Source organism: Talpa europaea, assembly GCF_964194135.1.
Source record: "Talpa europaea genome assembly, chromosome: 6".
Taxonomy (NCBI): Eukaryota; Metazoa; Chordata; class Mammalia; order Eulipotyphla; family Talpidae; genus Talpa; species Talpa europaea.
This window is the reverse complement of record NC_140072.1, coordinates 137,302,810-137,325,189: the sequence shown is the minus strand read 5'-3', so window position 1 is coordinate 137,325,189 and position 22,380 is coordinate 137,302,810. Positions and strand designations below refer to the sequence as shown.

At 55.0% G+C, this 22,380-nt stretch overlaps 1 protein-coding gene across 1 annotated transcript in view; it reads right to left on the bottom strand.

Moving 5' to 3' along the window:
• The window catches only part of MYO16 (myosin XVI), a gene marked incomplete at its 3' end in the record, with an annotated part of 208,207 nt that overhangs the window by 77,165 nt on the left and 108,662 nt on the right, over positions 1 to 22,380 (bottom strand). Inside the window, exons 18-20 of the mRNA XM_084235962.1 lie at positions 22,208 to 22,279; positions 20,295 to 20,436; positions 8,257 to 8,329 (exon numbers count right to left, since the gene is read on the bottom strand). Of these exons, the coding sequence (XP_084092088.1) occupies positions 8,257 to 8,329; positions 20,295 to 20,436; positions 22,208 to 22,279 (287 nt within the window). The remainder of the gene's footprint in view (positions 1 to 8,256; positions 8,330 to 20,294; positions 20,437 to 22,207; positions 22,280 to 22,380) is intronic.

Sequence of the window (22,380 nt, the reverse complement as noted above, 5' to 3'; positions counted from 1 at the left end):
AGCACCTGAGTGTCCAGAAAAGGCGAACACGAGAGGGCAGGAAGGGGTGGGGTCCAGCTCTCACCTCCTTCTCTTTCCCAGGAGGTCTAAAGATCTAGGCTCGGCTTTGGCACAGAAAACGGGCTCAGCCTGCGCTTGTGGACGAGGATCGCAGCTTGCTGTCCCAGTCGCAGGGCTGACACACCGCCCTCGCCCGCCCGGGGGCTTCAGCGCAGTTGGGAGGGCAGGTGCAACGTGGGGTGATGCTGACAATGCATTTGAGCCTCTGTCCGTGCTCTCTGTCCTCTGGAGGGGAAATCACCTCACAGTTGTTTATTAAAGTCCCAGAGGGAAGTCCAGCTGGAGGTGCAGCCGAGCACCTGCCCGCCTTGTGGCCGCAGTGACAGCGGCCGTGCCGAGCACAAGTGGGCCTGCACCCCTAACTGTGGCGGCAGCCCAGAGAAGGGCTTTCAAAGTCATTTTGAAGTCAGGTGCACAGGACAATGTTTTTACCAAACAGCTTGCCCTCCCCATTCTAAGTGTTCATACACTCGCCGTTTAAAGCCACGTTACAGCTAAAGGAAGCTCTTGGAATATGAACGTCAAACCCCAGCAGAGCTGGCCGCGGGGCCTGCTGAGGCCACGCCAGCCTCCACTCCTCCTGGAACGTTGGCTCAGGACTTGCACCGGCCAGACGGGGCCCGAGCCCTCGCCAGGACCTGCTTCCTCCTGCTGCGCTTCCACTGAGCTGCCTGCTGCGCGCACGTGTGGGGGCGTGTGGAGCAGAAGCCGCGCGGCGGAGCCCCATGACAGGGAGTTAGTACGGGCGAGAAGCACGGGTCTGCATCGATGATCGCCAATACCATGGCCCCATGTAGGCGATCACTCATCCGTGTTTTAAGTCCCCGCAACAGAATTGTGTTCAGGCCTCATTCCGTTTCCAGGTTTGCCTCGGAGTAGACTCGAATGTGGGTGAAGGTGAGTATTCACAGATGATAATGAGTGGTTATTAAGTACTGCTTAATTAGCAGGCGCTGTTCTCTGATTAAAATACATGCTCGGTACATTAAGTGCCGTTGCTAACTGGTTTAATAATAAAAGTACGCACCCCTTGCAAACACTCTTTAGTCACAGAACGTTACTGCTCTTCCAGATGGCCTGTCCTTTGTATTAATGGCAAACTTAATTTCTTGAGTAAATTCTCACCAACTGTTCTGCCTTTATTTTTATTACTCACTGAAATGTATCTGAAGCAAAAATATAATAGCACATGACACGTGCGTTACAGAATTCAAGCAGGAGAGGAATGGAAGCCGACTCGGGTTGCAGCAGAGCTCCAGAGATTTGTGAACCTACGCCCAGTGGAATGAACTGGAAGGGCGTGAGAAGACTGGGCTCTGGGCCTGACCCCACACCAATTAAATCCTATGGGCCCAAGCACCAATACAGCTTAAAAGCTGTCCAGGAGATTCCCGTACGGAGTCAGGTGGGACTCGCTGAGCTGGGTGATGGACAGGGGGTGCCCGGTCCATTTGTTCATCGTTTCTGGATACGTGGACAGTCTGTGTCTCTCAACCACGTGCATCAGGACACTAACTGCAGAGGTGTTCACTGCAATGGTCTAAACCCCCCTAAAACATGAGCTGAGCCATGTGAGTGCCTTTCTGTGGGACTCCCAAGGGCCCAGCCCTTGCTCCACGCCTGTCTCAGGTCTCCAGATGCCGTGGGCACCTTCCCAGCAGGCAGTTACCATGTGTTTGGCCAGCTTTCCTATAAAACTGGCAGGGACACGTGGTTCACATCTCTCTGACTGGTTTTGGCTTTAAATTTAGCTGTGTTTTGCACCTTTGAACTTGTGCTTAGTAGGGTGGCCTCTCTTCTTGCTCGAGGAAGGTGGTATTTGCCTTTTCCTGGCACCACACGACCTCTGCTGGAATCTGATACATGTTCAAGCCAAGGACCGAGGAGCCCGGAGCCTTGGGTGAGGGTCTGCTGGCCTGGCCACCTGCCAGGGCCTGTGGCCATTTCACGCCTGGCTGGTGTTGGGCCGAGAGAAGCCGGCGTTTATTTGTTCCTGTCTTTATTTGGTTTTTACCCTTTCTGTTTATTTTCATTGCAGCAACACTGCGTTGTGACATTATGTGGGTTTCAGGCGTCGGTGTGACACCTGCACCCACTCCATCAAGTCCACCAGGAAGGGCCCAGCCCATGCACTCTGCTCCCTCCACCTCTCCCGTGAGTCACTAGCACTGAGGGAGCCAAGGCCTCCCCCGGGCGTCCCTTGGAGAGTTTAAGTCAAACTCCACATAATGGGTTTTAAGGCACGTACAGGTGGCACTGACATCACAGGCAAAAAGACGTAATTTTTAGATTAAAAGCATTTCTCAACAATTTCTTGTCATCTGTTTTTTTATAGAATGACTTGTACAGAGAAACTTAGCATAGTAGCAGCAGCCTGAGGCTCCATCGCCGGGCAAAGGTACAGGTTCTCTTTCAAGTCCATACTGTGTGATCAGCACTGGCGAGTTTTGAAATGATTTTGGACCCTCAGTGTCATGGGATGGCGGGTGCTCTGCAACAGCTGGGGCGCGATGCATGTGTGACTCTGGAATCCACAGGTGAAGAGACTTATACCAACAATAAGACATTTTATTACAGTCATAGCTCAATGGGTTGGCGAATGCTGGCCCAGAATTATGAACCTGCAACAGCTGTCAGAACAGGGATTGCTTTCACAGGGCACATGGATCCTGCAAACTTGGGGCTGAGGCAGCTAAGCCCTCCCCACCCCCTCCGTGGCATCCACCCACCCAGCCCCCCACCCACTGTGCCTGGGGAGCCAGGAGGCCAGTGTCTGCGTGACATCATCACGAAGGATTTGATGGTGATTTCTGAGGTGAAGTTGTCAAATGTATCATCTCATTTCATAAACTTTCCAATTCCAGGGGTCTGGCTTTGTCCGTGGTCTCTGGACACTGAGTCTAAACCTGACTGATGGGTTCATCGGGACTTTCCAGCAAATCTCACCTTTTAGGAAAGTTTTCCTGTCTCTGAAATCAGCTGAGAGGAAGCCGAGCTGACAGACAGGTCCTGTATCACAATGTTATTTCTAGGACAGAAGCTTTTACTTTGAACACATGTGTTCTCGCTCCAAATCCTCGGTATTCCTACAGCAGATTGTTGAGACGCAATCTGTTCCCTCCAAAACCCCCGTGTTCTCACAGCAGATCGTCCTGATCACTGTCAGCGGATCCCACAGCGCCGAGGGCCTCGCACACGGCCCTACCTGTCAGGCGTCGCGCAGGGAACTTGGAGACGTGGCTGAAGGCTCAGTCATCCGTTTCTGCCTCTTTCATCCTCGTGCCCTTGGTGATCTGTGGGTGTGGAGCTCTGGGGGGGGCGCTGGGGGAGCAGACCCTGGCGTTCATGCCAGTGACATTTATATGACTGAGGGTTTCTTCATTTATTTAAAATAGCACATTAGGGACCATTTGCAACACATGCAACCGTACAGAGACTGTCGCCATGAGGCCCCGCCTGCCATGAACCGCCTCAGCGACCATCGGCTGTCACCGAGTTCAGCCAGATCTGCTTCACCCGTCCCCCCTCCCCCCGCACCTGGACTCAGCTGCAGCAGCGCCTAGACACGGTGTTATTTGATTGGCTGATATTTTGGTATAAATCCCAAGGCAGAAGGACTTAAGAAAATGCGCCTGTAACGCCTCTACCGCACATCATTCTAGCAACAATAATCTCTGATTTCATAATGTCCACAGTCCACATCACCTTCATTAACTCACGCGCTTTTAGACGTGGCTCCACCGGACAGGATGCACAGGGGCCCGCCTGTCTGCCTGACCCATGTGCTTGGCACAGCCCTCTGCTCACAGCGCTGCCGCGGCACCTTTCGTGCTAAAGCAGCAGGTCCCTTGTCCCGGCGGCTCCCACGCTGGGCTCTGCAGAGTCCTCCCTCGTCGCCTGCACTGGCCCTCGGGCAGCGAGAGCCTGGCCTGCCCGGGCCCCATCGTGGGCCTCCTCCAAGCAGACAGCCCGACCCGAGGACCGACGACTGCGCTCCGCTGATGCGTTTCCTCGTATCAGTTCCGTCACGACACCTTCCTTGCCACCCAAGTTCCCGTAAGAACGCCCGTGAGGTCCCGGGACACGCGGCGTGGAACACACGGTCTTTGTCACGACGCGCCCCGCCAGCCGCTGGGGGCGAGGCTGGGCTTCGAGAGCCACGCGCAGTTTCAGCCGCGGGGGGCCGGCACCCTCCCCGAGACTCAGGGGCCCGTGTGTTCCATCACGCGCCTCGGTTCCCGGTGCTCAGCAGGAGCTCGAGAAGCTCCACAACATCCAGGTTTTCTCTCCTCCTCCCTCGTTCCCAGCGTCTCGCCTCTCCCGTCTGTACCCTCGGCAGCCTCCCGCCTCGCTCCCCGCTAGCACCCACCGGGCAGACCTGCTCTGATCCCGCCAGGCCTTCCTCACGTCCTGGTGGCGGCGCCAGCGCTCGGGGCTAACTACCCGGCGTGAGTGTGCTCGCCGCGCCCGGGGCTGAGAGCACAGGCCCTCCCCCGGCCTGGACGTGGACTGCGCGACCTTAGGACACGGACGAAATCCCTCGGGCCATTTACTTATTTTTGATTCTGTGGAGTTGTCCGTTGCGTGCATTCTAGCGTCTGTTTCCAAACTCTCTCAGCCTCGCTGGCCTGACCGATGAGGACAGCTGGCCGCCTCCCCCACCCCTCGCCGCTCGCCCCCTGCTCTCACCCGGCGGCGTGGCTTCCCCAGAGACGCCTCTCCGAAGGCAGAGTCCTTCCGCCTCTTTCCACTTTCCAGCCACCGGCTGCTCTTTCTAACCCCACCGGCTCTGCAGAGGCTGCGGGACCCCTGGCCTCGTGCCCGTCCTGCTACGCCCCCGATTCTGCACCCGCGTTCACGGCTGCCCGGTGCTGACCGGAGGGTGCGCAGAGAGGGCCCTCGTCAGTGTCCCGGGGGACACCTTTAAAGAGCGAGAGAGAACCTGGCTGAGCACCGGGTGGGAGGACGTGCGGGGGGCTCGGCCTCACGGGGGAGCTGCTGGCGGCGCAGTCAGCTGGTGAGTCAGGCTGCGGCAGCGGAGCCGGATGGTGGGCCTCTGCCCTCCGCACGGAAGCAGCAAATGCCTGCTGAGTCATTCGTGACGTGGAATTTTTATCTATAGAAGGTCTTATTATATGGAAGCGTTCTGAGAGGCAGTGAGTCATCAGGAGTCAGAGAAAACTGGATTAGCATTTCCTGTTCACTAAGACCTGCCCCCCCCCCCCAGCATCTCAGCACCAGCGAACCCCTCAGGGCCACCGGGACGGAGGTCGTCGAGGCCGACGTGTTGGGTGTTTCTCAGCATCTCCCCTGACTCGCCCTGCTCTGGACACGTGTCAGATGGGAACAATCACCAAACACCACACACGTTGCTTCCCTAGCAAGGAGCCCCGGGTGGTCCCCTAGAGCCCATCTGTTCTGATGGGTTTTTCCTTTAAACTTCCGCGGAAGCCACGTTTGCTAGGCTTCTGTGATCTACGAACGCAGCGTCTACTTCCTGGCAAAGAGCTAACGGCGGGCCGGTGAGCGCGAGAGAAATAAATGCTTCCCCGGCACAGACATCCTCGGCCCTGGCGGCACACAACGTGGGTTTGCTACACGTGTTGTTGAACGTTTGCAATGGGATAAAAGATGAGGAAATTCACATTCTGTTAGCAGCGCAACCATCACTCAAACCCCTGGCCTTTAAAAAGTTCACCTGTAAATTTTAGAATTTGCTAAAAATGCACTGTAAGATCAGCTCTAAATCCACGCACAGACGTGCTCTCCCCCCGCCGAGCGGCTCCAGCTCCTCCCGTGCACAGCAGCTAAGCAAACCCGGCAGGGAGAATCTGCAGAAGGTATTTACTGTTCTCACAGCCGAAGTCTAAGACTTGGTCTCAGGGTTTTACTTGTGCGACCTGGAGCTAACTTTGGGGGCTGAGTGAAGCTCATCCTCTGGCCTGACGATGTGCCGCTCTTCAGCAGAGAAGAATCTCAGGCTGTGCTTGTGTTCTAAAATCGTGTAGTGCTGGCAGCGTTGGGCAGAGCGGGCAGAGGGGAGTCCGGGAGCCCTCAGGGGCTTTTCAGGCTTTTAGTGATCCTTCCACACCATTTGTAGTGAGGCTACCAGGTGCAGGGCGGGGCGGGGGGCCGGGGGCCGGGGGGCCAGGAGGCTGGCAGGCCTCCCAGGCCCCAGCAGGATCGTCACTCTTTGGGCTTTCTCTGGCATCTCTCATGGCTCTTGGCTGACTCCGCTCACCTCCTCTGCCGCTGCCCTTATATGCCCCGTCTCTCGGCTCAGGTGCGCCCACTCACGCAGGCCCACACCACACCCCAGGTGTCCACCATCGGCCATGCATGCCCGAGCCCAGCTCCCAAGTGCCTCCTGCATTCAAGGCTGCAGGTGATGGTCACAGGGGCCAGTGGCACAAAAACCTGAGCGTCTTCATTTATCTTATGAATATGTAGTGATAATATTTAGCAGGAAGAAAGAATGAGGAATATAGGTGCAGTGGCAAGCCCGCCAGCTGGCAAGGCAGGGGGCCAGGAGGCAGCAGGCAGCTGAGTCCCCAGCCCCCACGAATCTTTATGCTTTTTCTGGCTCTCTCTGGGTTGCCTTGTGGACTCGCCTCTTCCCTGGCCACGCTGCTCGTCCTCTCAGCCCTTATAGCCCTGGCCTCCAGGCTACACTCAGGCACGTGTGCCTGGTGCCCATGCTGCCAAGTGCCCTCCACATTAACACGATCAAGGCCGCAGGTGATGGCCACAGAGGCCCGTGGCGTAAGAAGCTGATGAATTCATTACAATAAGGAACTGCAGTGGAATACACTTTCCAATAAGAAAGTGACATCAATGTCCATGTGTGTCTGTTGTCAGAGAGTCACCTCTGGTGCATGGGGCTGGGGCCTGACCCCGGGGAGCTACTGACTGGTGACTTCTGCCCATCACCGGCCAGAAGATGGAGGACGGGGCATCTCCTCAGACACGAGCATGGTCAGGGCTGTGGGCAGAGAAGTCAGGCCTCAGCTCTGCTGCCCACACGGCTCAAGACTCACCGAGAAGCCCCCGGGACCACCTGTGGCCCATGGGCCCCACCGTGGGCCCCGCCGTCCAGCCTGCGGCCACCTGCCCTGTCCTATGTTCACCGCTGCTTTCCTTACAGTGAGCAATAAATAAACCCAGGACTTCCTGTCTTTCCCTTTATCTGTGGATGCACCGGTATGAAAGCAGAAAACAGCCCATGGTCTGATGTCATGCATTCTTTTGGTAAAGCTTCCGCAGACCGTGATTCAGGCCGACTCAGCCTGGATTAGGTGACTCAGCAGACGCAGGGTCCCTTGGCAGGACCCAGCCGAGCGCAGCAGGTCCCCAGGGTGCTCGCTGCCTCCAGACGCGCACGGGAGCGCTGCAGGGCCGGCCGTCTCTGGGTGTCCTTGACCTGGTTTCCAGGTGCGGAAGCTGAAGCCGACGCATCCCTCATCCTAGGCCCAGGTGGTGCTGCCAGCTCAAGCCAGGGAGCGGGGTTCAAACTCACCCCGCCTGGTTCCCGGCCGCCGCCTTGTCTAAACTAGTGCTGTAGCGGCTCCAGGAGTCCCCACAGTGCCCAGGTGTGGCTCTGCCCGGCCACTGGGCTGCCACCTCCCACCTTCCCGTCCCCATGGCAGGGTACGCTGGACTCTCCTTTGACACTTGGTGTTGCGAGACACGCCGCGGGATTAAGCGATCCCCACTGTCCTCTGGGACGCCAGCGGAGCCGAGGTATAGATGATTACACGGGGCTCCTGCTTTCTGTTTTCAGGAGTTCCCAGTGGTCCTGGGAGGCCAGATGGGCAGACACTGCCTGTGCCTCTGGCATCACTAGACACCTGCATCCGGACCTCTGCTGGCAGGTCTGAACGCTTGGGCCTCCTCCGGTGTAGACGCACCCCAGCAGCACCCCCACCCGCCTCCTCTCCAAGCCAGCGAGGCAGCATTTGTGTGGCCCGGCAGGTCCTCACCGTGCGCTGTCTTTGAAGCAAGCACCTCTCCCCTCAGGAAATAAGCCCACGTGGGACAATGAACATGTCAGCAAAACAGGCACATTCACCCCAAAACCTGATGGCAAAGCGCTTGTTTTAACTCTGTATTTGCAAGTGATTACGTGACGTCTCTATTGCATTCAAAAGAACTATTTGGAAAAACATAGTTCACTAAATGTCAAAAGAAACCACTTACTTGTTCAAACTCGTTCTTTTGAAATTCTTCAAAGCCAAAGATGTCCAGGATCCCGATGGCCCAGGTCTGCGGGCTGAGAGGAAACAGGAGGCATGAGTAGGGCGGCTCGCTGGCCCCACCAGCCCCGCCAGCCCCGCTGGCCCCGCCGGCCCCGCCAGCCCTGCCAGCCTCGCCAGCCTCTGCCCCCCATCGCCGGAGCAGGACAATGACCTCAGGGTCGGGCGAGGGCTCTGAAAGCTGGGGGTGTCCTTCCAACTCTTTGATTTAAGCACACACTTAGATAAAGCACCTTGCTTTCCTGCCTTCAGTGCAACACCACCGGGGGTTCCACCTCCGCTTCCCAGACAGGGTGGCCCGTCCCCCCACCTGCCTCCTCAGGGGAGCCCCTGCCCAGTTCTCCTGCCGGTGCAGCTCTTTGGGGTCCACCAACAGCTCGTGGGGTGTCTCTTCACCTGATCAGCCATCCAAGAGCGCAATAGTCCCTCAGCAGAGCACACCAAGCCACTTCGCAAACTGAATTATGGCCCTTACAAGGGGGTTCTTGGAGATGCAGAATGTGGAAATGAGCTTGCGTATGGAGTGGGAACAATCGACGGGGGCCCCCCGGAGCTGGAGTCTGGGGGTCAGCTGGGACCTACGTGGTAAGCTAGGGAAAGAGGAAGGAGACCTGGGGGCGACACCCTGGGCTCGGGGAGCATGTGGGGTCGCCGCGGGTACCGAAGATGTCCGTCTCATTTAAATGGCAATTTTTCTTCTCAATTTGGCAAGAGAAAGCCACCCCATGCGCGTCGGTTGTGAGCATAAACTGGCTGAGTTCCTTCAAAACCCATTCGGCTCTGTGCAGGGAGTGATGCCACACGGGTCCGTTATCTGAGCCAGGATCCGGACGCAGGGCCCCACGTGAGGCCGTCACCAGAAATAAAATGAAAGATGCACGAACAAGCACGTTCGCGGTTCTCTCCGCTACAGTGACGGCAATAAAGAGAAATAACAAGCCCTACGTGCACACGGAACGGAAGCGCACGCGCCGGTGAGGGACTGACTAGGGACGCTCTCCAGGGAGCAGAAGACCGTCTACAACCCCGTGCAAAGAGCGACCCCAGTCACAGGCCGGGAGCCGGGGCCGGCCCCCGAGAGCAGGGCGGAGATGCGGTTGGGTTATTTCTGGTCATTGTTCTGCATTCGCTGCGGTTTCTACGTTGGGTCACTGTTGTTTTTATTACCAGACTCTAGGAGAGCAGGAGAATGATCTCGAACATCAACCTGAGAACAAAGGTTGGACACAGTGGATCCCTGAGTGGCCTCCCAGACGCCGTCCAGCTGCGCGAGCCCCTCCTGCGCCTGCACCTGCCCAGGCGGCACCCGGCCTGGGGGCGCGGAACCGCCGCCGACGCAGCGGCACGGGGCACGGGGCACGTCTTCATTTCTTAAATGTTCTTCGCTGACTGTATGATACGCTCTCTCAGTGACCTTTATTGAGAACCTTTATTTAACACTATGTGATTGACTCTACGTCGGGCACTTTCTGATTCGGCAGCGAAAGGGACAGCGATCCTCTTGAGGTAGAGAGAGGACGGGCCAGCCCCACTAGACCCCGGGCAGGAGGGCCGGGTGGGGCGCTCCGCGGTCAGGTATGGGGTGTGGGGACCCTCCCTGCCTTACATCAGGATCCCCCTCTGGGCACTGCCCGATCCCCTGGCCCCGGCCTTTTTGGTAGAAATGAGCAAACAGGAAGCACTCCGGGGACAGACCGTCCACACACGCCCTCTCTGCTCCTCAGGATGGCCAGGCTGACAGGCGGAGGCAGGACACTGCCGCCCGGGGACGGGAGCCCAGTGTGGGAAAGTTCTGGTTTACACTTGGGGAAAGTCAACTGCTCGCTCGTCACCTCGAGCAGCAAAACCTGGTGAAAAGCGCACGCCCCTTAAATGATTGATTTCTCACTTGCATAGCTGCTGGGTCCCAAACAGGACGTGCCCAGCACTCAGGCCTGTGGTCGGGCTGACTGGCTTGGGAGACCAGGTCACCCCAGGACCCTTGCGCTTCCCATGGCGTCGGGGGGTGTGGAGGCTGAGCTGGGGGGAGGAGCTGCCCAGGCTTCACCTTCCGCGGCTGACTCGGAGGGAGGCTTTGTGGGGTCTAGCTTCGGGGTCACTCGGGATGCTCGGGACAGACGGTGGGAACTCGAAAGGTGGGAAGGCAGGTGGGGGGGGGTGGGACGATTTGGAAGAGAGCAAAGGAAGACACAGGGAGGTGGTCCAGGCAGGCAGGGGCCACTCCCAGGCTGCCAGCAAAGCGTCTCCATTTCTGTGGTCACCACAGAGGGGAGTGAGGGCTAATCACAGGCCCCCGGGGCCGGCGCCCGGGTTGGGGTGGCAGGTGCCCTTGGGCACCCCTCTGCGCGCAGCAGCAGCCACGGCTCAGGCGGGGTGCAGGGTCAGGGCGCCTGCGGGCAGCGCCCCCTGGAGCTCGGGCAGAACCAGTGAGGGCAGCGTGTCCTCAGTGGGGGATGAGCACACCAGGGTGGGGGGCCCTAAACTGCAGCCTTCATAGTCCCCCACTTAACTGTGGTCCCACCAACTTCACGAGGCCCAGGAGCCATTGAATTTGATGCATTTCAGCACAGACCTCAGCAGGGAGGGCCGGGAGGGCCAAAGCAGAGCTCGGCCCATGAAAGAAGGCGGCATCATCCGCAGGGAGAGCGTTTCCGTGACAGAGACAGACCCGGGAGCTGCAGGCTGAGCTGCGGGGACTGGCCACTCACCCAGCACAGGCCCTGCCAGTTTGGGGGAGCTGCCTGGCAGGTGGCCCTGGGCGGCCTGTGCTCCACCACGGCCGGGCAGGCGATGCTGTAGGTAGTCGTCTTGGCAACCGGTGGACGGTGAGGGGGAGGACTCGGCTCTTCTGCTCACAGAAGGAGAAGCCAGCGGACACAGCCTCATCATTCCACCCTTCAAATCAAAGCCCATGGAGCCTCAGCCCCCACACCCCCCGTGGAGGTAGGGCCCGAGCCCCGTGTCTCCTCCAGCAGCTGTGTCTGCCGGAGCAACGAGCCGGAGGCTGGGGCAGAGACGCCGGCCCCGGCAGGTCACACTCACTGGGTCCTGGCCATGAAGGCAGCGTGCTCCCGCGGCGGTGCTCCCCTCCTCAAGGCCTTCCTCCAGCGCATCCTCAGCTCTTGGCCGTCTCCTCCGGGTGCTCTGACCCCGAGCCAAGGTCAAGGCTTCTCAGGGTCTTCTGCTGTGTAATCAGGAGATTACACGCGTCTTTCTCGGCCACTGGAAACCCCTTTCTGGAAATTTGGTGTTTATCTTATGGGCGTCTTGGGCTGACGCTCCGCAGAGCCCTCTCCGGAAAGCACTGCCCTCACGCAGGGGTGGTCGCCCCTCTGTAGCTTGAAGCCCCGGAGGGGACAACTGGGCGAGAGGAAGAGGAGGAGCAGGCGGAGGAAGGAGAGACCAGGCCGATCTGTCTGGCACCTGTTTCTAGGCGGAGGACACGGGCGGCGGCTGGCGGGTGTTTGGTCCATGTTTCCAGCCGGGGAAGAAAATGAAGATTTTTTTGATCGTCCTGCTTTGTCTTTGGCCTTGAGGACACGCACATTTTTAATAAAAATGACAAACATGACTGGCAGTCTGGGGAGAGCCTCAACGGGGAGGGCATCTCTTCTGTAGCTGCTAAAACAGAAGCCACAGAGCGCGCGGCACTCAATTATTTATACTGAGTAACCCCGATCCGAAGCCTGTCCTGGGCGCTGCAAGCCGCCTATCGATCCAATGTGCCCAACAGAATAACTTTCAAGAGCCGCCAGGTGCTCTGTCTCACTCTGATAAGGATCAGGCTCGGCTGAAACCCGCCAGAGAGACGCGAGCGCCGAGTCTTTGTTTTCGGCAAATGAAATGTGAGTGTCCCAAGTTCAGGGCTTCGTAACATTGAGATTCTCAAGGCGCGGGTGTCTGACGCCAGCTGTCATGGCTGGGGCCGGCTCGGGGCAGAGACGAATCTCTTGCTTATTGCCTGGGAAGCACCACGCCCCTGAGATACGGTCTCCGTGTCCCTGAGCCGCCGCAGACGCACACACCCAGGGAGCGCGAGGCAGCCTCCGACCTGCCCTGGACGCCGCGGGACGGCCGCCCCGGGGCCCCTCACCAGGCCTCCGTTCTCCAGCTTGACCGCGCTGCCCCCGGCATACGAGGGCGCACGCTGCAGGCGCACACAGAGGCATGACTGGACGCCCTCTTGTCGCAAAGTCGCCCTTTCATAGCAGAGTCCTTTGCTCCCTTCACAGTAATTCTTCAGCCCAAACCCTCTTTTTGAAGAGGTTCTGGCTACTTAGGACTTTGAAGAGCACTTCTGGATATCCCTGCCATTTCATGGACGTTCTGAGAAGCGCCAGATTCTGCGGCCCAGAGGCTTGGGGTTCTCAGCACCCAGAGATGGCGGAAGATGGAGCCGTCGGGAGCCTGGGAACGAGGATCTTCTCAGAAGCCTCCAGGCGCCCAAGATGTGCTTCTGACCGTCCCTTCCAATGGGCACACTCGCCGCGTGTGGCTCGACAAAGGACTGCAGCAAATCAGAGCGACTCTAGCAGGTCGTGTTGCCGACAGCCAGCACCCCCGAACGTGCGCCCGCACCTGCAGGGTCTCACAGCTCCCTGGGCCTGGCCGGCGGGAGGCCTGGCTGGCAGCTCCGGAGCCCCTTAGCCGAGGCTGGGCACAGACCGCCGGGCCATCTTCGCAGCCTCGGGCCTTCCTGAGCAGGCTGGAGCTGGCTTGCTGAGCCCGCGCATCGCTAGCTCACAAGGTGTTCACGGCGCATCTACATTTTGCAAAGTCCGTGTGGCTGCCAGAGGCCCAGGCCCAGGACATTCCTCCACGCAGGGAAAAGAGACCCTCAACAACAATTTTGATGGAAATGAAGAAATCATAACACTTTAAAAGGTTATTGCTTTTAAAAATTATCTTTTAAGGGCCTCCCCTGGTGGCACAGCGGTTGAGCGCTGGGTTGTGAGGCTACCCACGGCCTCTGCTACGCCAGTTCGATCCCCGGCCACCAGCAAGGGTCCCACAAAAAAAAAAAAAAAATTAGCTTTTAAGCTTTACTTTTTGACTACTCTGCTAACAGTCTTTAGCACAGGATGCTTTTTTTGGGAAAAATCCAGGTTTTTGGCCTGACGTGCAGGTCTCGCAAGTCCATCATGTCCTTGGCTGTGCACCCCGAGACACTTGCTTAACCCCTTGGGTTCCAGTTCCTCCATCTGGAAAGGGGACAAGCTCACCACCCTGTGGCTGGTGGGAGCGCTGACTGCGATCACGCACAGCCTAACGCCGGCTCCCGTGCAGGTGACACCAACAGAGGAACAAATGTCCTGGACCCTGATCAACCAACCGCATGTGCACGTGCAGACTCAGCAGGCGCGGGGTGTGGGGGGGGGGCGTTTAAAGAGACAGGAGCGGAAGACAGACTCTAGGAGCATGGGCTGGCAAAACACACAAAGTCCTTCAGGTGAGAAGCACGCTGTCCTGAGGCAGCGCTGATGGGGGCAGGCAGCAGACCTGGGAGCTGGCCCTGCCCGCAGATGGTCCCCGCCAGGGAGAGGCAGGGCAGGGTCTCCTTGTTGACGGGGGCTGCGATGTTATTTATCTGCAGAGCCAGCCCCCCTACTCCCAGCCCCCGCAACAGGCGCAGAGCAGTGTGGTCAACAGAGATTCGGTGAGTGCTATGGACAGGACAGGAGATCAGAGGGTGAAGAGGCCAAATGCATTTCCCCAGGTAGGAGATGAAACCAGAGAGCAAGCAGGGAAGCAACCCAAGGCACTTCAGTCTCTGCACAAAACACACCGGCTTTAGTCTCTGCTCCCCTGGCTCTGAAAGAGCTAGAAAAGTCAAACGCTAGAATGTTTTTATTAGTCATATAAATCACTGAATTTCTTATACATTTTTAGTGAATCTAATTGGCTCTCAACTGATATTTGCAAATCACATAATGCTCATCATGAAAAAGCAAAAACAACTACTGCTGGATACTAAAAAGATGGCATCTTCTCAGATTTAACAAATCTTTTCTCTCCCATAAGCTGAAAACATGTAGTTAGCAGGAACGACACAGCTCTGTTATGTCAGTGAGCTGCACTATTCTCGAAATATCACAGCCTCACATTACCATGATTAATATTTAAATTTATCCATCATATGGCGATTTTTATAATAAGGGTGGCCCATCTTTAGCCATTATTTTATATTTGCTGTGGAGCGAGTGAACAGCATTTTTGAGTAGATGTAATTAAGATACAAGCTACTTTGGTGCAATTCTAGCTCTTGTTATTCCTCTGGATAGTTCTATTAAAAAATGAATCACAAAATAATGCAAAACAAACGTGCAATTATGGAGAAAGGGGTCTGTGCTCTTGAGGATGTCACTGTGCACGTGGGCGTTTGGGTAAGAAACGCAGCAAGAGAACGATCTAGAAAGCAGGTTGTGTCTCAGCCATGTCATTACAGTGTGTCGCTTGGTTGTCATGGCGATAAGCACCATGACTTAAATAAGTCTGTGCAGAAATAGAAGTCCCCACACCACATCTATATGAATAAAAGAAATCTCATTATTTAATGAGGGAAAAACTCCCCATTTGGGGTTAAGGAAGGAAAAATATGGCACGTCAAATTTATTTTTCTGACAAACTGCTTGCTATTTTATCTCTGAAACAACACAAACACAATATGTAGGGCTCGACGACAGAGGCAGTGCTCATGGGAGCCTCTGGGAGGCGCTAACAAGCACCAGGTGGAACGTGATGGACACACGGTGGGAAACAGTACCCGAAAAAATGAAACAAATAATCAACTCCAGAAGTTGGGGGGAAAAGGAGCAAAAGTAAAAGAAAGTCAAAACAGGGCTGCACTAGAATGGCAGAAATTAGTAAAACAAAGAAAAAGAACATGAGAAATGTCAACAAAACCAAAAAAAAAGATTTTGTAAATAAACAAATTTTACGTGCAAGCTTCAGGGAGACATGTCTGATGCCGGGAAAAGATGTAAACAAACAGAATCAGTAAATAAAGGTCACAGGAAGGCCCGCAGGCCGCAAGGCACAGGCCTGACACCCGGGCGTGCACTCAGAATCTGAAAATGGATGATTTTCTAGAAATACATATGACTCAAAAGAGAAAGGTGTTTATCTGGTTAGATCTGTAAACTTTTTCTTTAAAGATTTATTTATTTATGCATATAAGAACTGGGGTACAGGCCAGAGGTGCAGGGGTGAGAGGATTCACCAGCAACAGAGTGGGGAGCAGAACAGGCGGATGGACTGAAATCCACTGCGGAGGGGAGCAGCGGGTGAGACAGGAGAGGTCTGCTGTGCCATGTGGGGAGCTCCCTGGCCAGGGATGGAACTCAGGCCGCAGAGGCTGTGGACAGCTTCCTAGTGCTGTGCTTAACCCCTTGTACCACCAAGGAGGCCCAATCCATAAACTTAAAAAAAATCAGTATGCAAAAGCTCATCCTTCTTCTACCTCCCAAAGATTTTAGGGAGCATTTCTAAAGAATATTTCAGAGGAAAAAAATAGGAAAAGCTACCAAATTTACTCTTTTATGTGAACTTGACAGCAAAAAATTGCAAAAAGAGTCTCAGTTCACTAATGAAAATAAATGCAAACCTCCTTAGTAAAGGCTACAAAATTGAATTAAGTACATCATCTAACAAATAGGACTTGCACTATAAATGAGGAACTCTTCAACTTCAAAAATAGATACATAGCTACAATTTGCCAGGAGAGCAAAGGAAGGAGTTGCTACAGTACTAATAGACACTGGGACATTTGCAGATAAAACTTAGCATCCATCCATGATGGTAAACACTTAGGAAGACGACCTGCTGGAACTCTAAGTAAACAGATTATCACTGGTAAATATTTATAGGTATTACACTAACTTGAAAACAAGAAAAGAATACCCACTTTCATTGCAAATTTTCAACATTCTCCAAGCAGCGCTAGCCAATGCAACAAAATATGAAGAATAACAGACGTAAGAGAATAGTATGTTAGAAAACAGTATGATATTCCAAAAGAAAATTATTAGAATGAATAAGAAAAGACAGAAGTGTTTCTAAATATAAGACCAAGATAAGAAACTCAAGATTGAGCATCTCAATAAGCAAATTATAATGTAATAGAAAACAACACTCATCATAGCAGCAAAAAGTATAGCATTTGTAGGAACAATTCAATTGAAATGGACAAGAAAATGATAGAAAAATATAAACACTACTTATGGAGTAAAAACTACATGAGGGGCCTCCCCTGGTGGCGCAGCAGTTGAGCGCTGGGCTGCGAAGCTGCAGCCTCTGCAGCGCCGGTTTGATCCCCGGCCGCCGGCGAGGGTCCCACATGGCGCGCAGACCTCTCCTGCCGCCCGCTGCTCCCCTCAGCAGTGTATTTCGTCAGTCTGCCTGTTTTGTTCCCTGCTCTGGCTCTGGTGAATTCTCTCACCCTCCCGTGCTTCTGACTGTACCCAGTGCTTATATAAATAAATAAATAAATAAATAAATAAATAAATAAATAAATAAGTAAATAAATAAATAAACAAACAAATAAATCTAAAAATACCTACATGAATAAATAGAAATATATTTAATATTTGTGAGAAAAAAGAACCAATAACCTAAAAATGTCCAGTTCTCCCCATACTGATCTATAAGTATACATTTTAGTCAAAATCCCAGAAGAACTTTTGCATGAATTGAGTCAGAGCGATCACAAAATTTAGATATAGAACTAAAGACCCAGGGAGAGCCAAACACTTAAGGAAAACAGAACTTACTTATTAAGACAATATGGTATTGATACAGTTTAAATCAAACACATTAGAAAAGCATTTCTAATAAACGGGGTAGGGACAATTGAAGATCCAACTGAAAATATAGAATTATCAATGTATCAATTCCATGTATAAACAAAAATAAATTCCGCATGTATTGAAACTGTGAAGTTTTCAGGATAAAAGGTGAGATGACTTCGGGGTGAAAGGCGCAGCGACGAAACGCCAACAGGCTGTTGTCAGAAATTGAACAGCCCTCCTGGGGCCTCTGGGGAGGGCAGAGCCCGCACCAGCCGCCTGGTGCCCACGGGGTGACGCCACCTCTCCCTGCCATCCCGTGCTAAACACACGCTCCAGGCTAGTTTGCAGAAAATGTCCTCCTGAGGATTCCAGGAATTAAATTGCTGAGCTCACATGTGAAAAGCTTCACCTGTAAATCACTTCACGTCACCTCAACCTCCGGGGGCAGCCCCCCTCCCCAGCAGGTCTGTGACGGGAACCCCTAGTGCTGTCGCCGACAGGGGAGAGGGAAGATGGAGCCGTCGGAGAAATGTCACAGGTGATCATTATTTTCTCCAAAGTAAGACTCAGGTTTGTTAGGAGGAAACGCTGGTTTTGGGCTCCTGGAGAGGGGAGTCCCCGCTGTGCTCTCCTGCCCTCTCGTAGGCGACATCTGCTCCTGCCTTGGGGCCCTGGGCCAGCCGGCTCAGCCCCGTCCTCCGGGCTGGGCTTGCCACTGCCCCTCAGTGCTGGCCCGACGGGACCCGGACAAGTCTGGCTCCGGGGCCCTGGGCAGGGCGGCTGCCCCCTCATGGCCCCGCTGCAGCCTCGCCAGGTGGGTCTCTGGGCCCCGTTCTCCTTACTCTGGCATATTATTTCTCAACTGACTAAGAATCAGACATGAAAGTGGGTGTTATTAGGTAACTTCACCCCCAAAGGAAGACCACAGAAGCACAGAGCAAACCAACACCTGGTTTTGGAAGTTCGGGAAGGAAACTGCAGCAAAGGACACCCCCGCTGCCCACGGGAATCACCGTTTCACGTTGCGTCGTAGTGACCGTCCCCGTGTTCATCACGCCTTTTACCTTCTGGGCCAAGTCATTCCAATGTGGCCTAACACAGAGTCTCCGTGCGTTTCCTCAAGCGCCCGGACCACCAGGTGGCCCTTGTGTGCCAGCCGCATGCTCCCCGCCATCCGCAGGCCTGAGCGTCCACCCTGGTGCTTGCCGGCAGGCCAGGTCCAGGAGGTGTGGACACTGCCCTCGACAACCGGCTGTGGCCGGGCAAACACACGGGGTGCCTTTACCCGTCTCAATGAGCCAACCATCCTCGCTGCTCCAGCCAGACACCCCGGCAGTTTCACTCAGAAGTAACCCTACTTGGGATCTAGGTAGAACAGACCCCAAGTAGGCATTTTCCAGCGCAGGCTACTAATACAGCTCCTGATTTACTGTCATCAGGAAATAAGTCTGACGTTCCAAGAATAAACATTTCAGTTGCTCCAATACACTCATTTTCCCCTTTTATAACTTGCTCGGAGAGAACACATTTCTGCTTATGCGCTCATGCAAAATTTGCCAAAAAATAGAGTGAGAATATTTCCCCTCCACAGCAAGGTGCGCACCAGCGTTAGCCACTGGGATATTTTACATAATCCTTTTCAGTATATTACAAGATTTCCCAAATAATGGGGCTTCATCAACAATAGAAGCTTATTCTAAGTTTACCCAAATTTTGAGACCTTTCTGGGACTTAGGAAATGGCGCTGTAAGACAGCAAACCCCCAGCTTTCCATTTCAATGAGCTGGGAACACGGCAAACATGACCTTTCTTTGCATTATTTTGGAATTTAAATTCGGCTTTGGGTGACCCGTGGGAGCCGTGGAAAGGAAGAAACGGAGTTACGACTCCAAGGAGAACGCCGTCTCTCAGAAGTTAAACTCCGAGCATAAACTCACTTCGGATCCCACTGATCCCTGTCCTCACGTGCCCGCTTAGCAAATAACTTGGAAGGATCAGACATCAGACATGCCCGTATTGACAGGGGCGATGCTCCTACACAGAGGAGAAAAATGTGTTTTTCAGAGTTTATATTTTTCTATGAGTGTGTATCGGTGCCTTTGCGGTAAAGCGCCTAGATAATGTGTAAGTTTTTCCAATTATATATATTTAAGGCTCTGTAAGATTTAATGTCAAATGGAAATTTTCAAAAACTTTCTGCACGCAGCTGGACGAGACATTAATTTTTCCAAAGTCAACTTCAGTGGAGCTGCCTATAATTTTATACATTAATCAGGCAGACTCGGCTTATTAGTATCACCGTGGGAATAATTTCCATATTTAAAGGGAAATCAGAAATTAACTGATCAGAAATATTAAAAAAATTAAGAATCCCCACCAAGCCAAACACCAAGGTCTCTGCTACGTGGACATAAGTGCACACCCACGCTGACATCAGCGGCTGCCGGGCGTGTGCGGAGGGGGCACTTGCACACGTACACTCTAATGAGAATTCTAGTGTCCCTTTGTCCTTGACACCTTCTAGAAGTCCACCCTTATTTAAGAACTTTCCCAGGAATACACGTTAGTGCCAACGTTCTCTCCAAAGGAAGGTGCTTTAGGAGGCGTTTGTTCCCGGACAACAAGCTGTTCCCGGAGGCCATTTGCTCCCAAGGTCTGTTCAAGGTCATTATCAGCAACATGAATATTAACCAAGTTTCCCACCGACACGATGCCCTGGAGACCTGTAATCCTCAGAGGATCGTGTAGCCCTGAAATCTGCTGCTTAGAGACCAGGCGACGAGAAGTTGGCAAGGCTGCCCTGGGGGCCCCCTGAGACCGCGCAGGTGCAGAGAGCAGGGTCTGCGTAGAAGCCCCTCTCGGGAGCTGCTCCTGAGACCCAGGCCGCCAGACACCTGCACGCCGCGCACCCCGGCTGCCTGCGCCCCAAGTTCGCACACGTGTTAGGCCTCTGGGTGCTCCCGAGTCCGAGAGCCCTTCCTCTTGGGCCCGAGACATGGACTAACTTAACTCGACAGGGCGCGCATGTCTGGCTGGGGGCACCTCAGCCTCTAAAAATAATCGACCAGCCCTTCCAGGAAGAGCACCTTGTTAAAACGAGAGGTTTGGGGACAGTCCAGCTCACAGGCCGGCCTTTCTGGCGCCCGCAGTCCCGTGTGGCCATGCCAGGGGCAGCCAGGGCCGCGCCCTCCCCTACCTGCCGGGCTCGTCCTGGCTGTCGAGGTAGCAGTTGACGGTGTTCACCAAGAAGCCAAACAGCCGGCTGTAGAGGCACTTGGCCAGGAGGTCCCGGTGGAACTCGGCCGTCTCGACGGTGTGCCGCCGGGTCGCCATCTCTCCTGGAAGAGCAGAAGCGGGGCGGGGGTGGGGCGCGTAAGAACAGGTGCATCCCCATCTAGGAGCAAACACAACTGTGACATCCTGCCAGTGCCACGAACCCCCTGTATCAGAGGTGTTACAGCCACCTGTTCACCCCAATGGATGAGGTCTCTGGCAGTTAGTTCACAAATGTTTCCCCCGCGCCAGCGCCATGTGCGCCACAGCCTTGTTGGCCACGAATGTGGAGCTCAGCGTCCACCCCACGGCAGCTGTTTCCCTCCAGGCGGCCACCGGCCCGAGAAGGACTGACCCCCGCTGGGACTCTGATGACAGCTCACAGGCTGGCTCTGGGATCGCCCCAGGGCACCCAGGCACCTGGAAAGTGGGTCATCTTGAAAACAATTTCAAAGCAATGGCCCAACAAAATCCAAATGTGGGCCGGGGATTTGGGAGCAAAAACCGGTCCTAAGGAAGATGTTTCCAGGCCATTCCGGGGGAGACGGGGATTGAAATCTTGAGCGAGAAGCTGTTTATCTTACGGAGAGAACTGAATAGAGGAGAAAAAACGAAAGGCAAGGTGGCCTGGAGCCTCGCCTCGCACGGCGTTTCTGTTTGAAGATAGAGGAACTGGGGGCTACGTCCAGTCTTTGGTCACGGCCTGCAAGTCCAGCCCTGTGGCCCAGCGGGGCAGAAGCCACGGGCACTGACACCACGTGGTCAGTCAGGGCCGTGAGGTCGGGAGGACCTGCTTCCAAGACAGGCTGAGAGCAAAGGGAAACGTGGGCCGCAGGGAATGGGGAGTTGGGGCTAAAGTTCAAGGCCATCGAGATGGAACCGCAGAGCAGGTGTCCATTTCTTCTAGGGGCAAGGTCCCCGGAATCAGCACAAAGAGGGGTTCTGACGGTCGCCAGCTGGCCGGTGAGGGGCAGAAAGACTGCAGGGCTGATGTCAGATGCCCGGGGGTTCCGTTTTCCATCACAAAACCATCAGCTAGAATGGCGCCTGTGGGAGCTTCGGGAAGCTTGCAATGGAAATGACAAGGGCCAGGGCGTGCCAGGCGTGGCCCCGTGAGAGGGGCCTCCTACGGGAGCACATTTTACTGCCAAAAAGGTGGCGTGTCCTTGCGGGATGGTTCTTCAAGCATTAAAATCTGACCGATAGCTCAGGCATCATCTCTGAAGCCGCGTGGAAGGCAGCAAACACAGATAAGGCCGGATGAGAGATGAACCGTAATTTTAGGGGAGGAAGGATGCATTTGGGCTGTGCTGTGGGGAGGGGAGAGCGGGGGGCACCCAAGGGTGAGCCCTGACGTGTCTGACCTACTCACTTACCTCAGGGGCGGACGGCCTCGGGTCCTGACCCCCGCAGGCCACTAGCGGGAGATCTGACCTGCAACATGACCTGAGCGCTTTGAATCTGCTGTCCCGTCCGTTGAAACGGAAATGGCCCTGCCCTTCATCGGGACTTGTGAGAATTTAAAACCCCAACGTTGCCGGCAACCGGTACAGCCCCGCACGGCAGCCGCTGGCCCGAGGGGCGGGCGAGGCCCCTCGTGGAGGAGAGCGGGGCGCCGAGCCCATAAATGCCCCAGCGTTGCCAGGGGAAGGGTTCTGGGTGGATGCTGGAGCAGGCGACCCGCTCATCAACGCGCTCACTGCAGGCGGGGGGCACAGCAAGCCAGCCGAGGTGGGGCGGGCGTGGCGCTGCCCAGTGAGTGGGATCGGGAGGCTGGATTTACTCCCCACAAGACAGACCAGCACCGTCCAGGCAGGGCTAGGGCAGGACGCTCACCTTTGAAGTACTGGACGTCGGCCGTCAGCGCAGTCATCAGCTCCTCTGCCGACACCTGCAGCATGGCGGCCACTAGGGCATCGGAGACACCAAGTGAGCGGCATTTCTGACGGCGGGAACAGGGGCTTTCACGGGAACAGGGGCTTTCACGGGAACAGGGGCTTTCACCACAC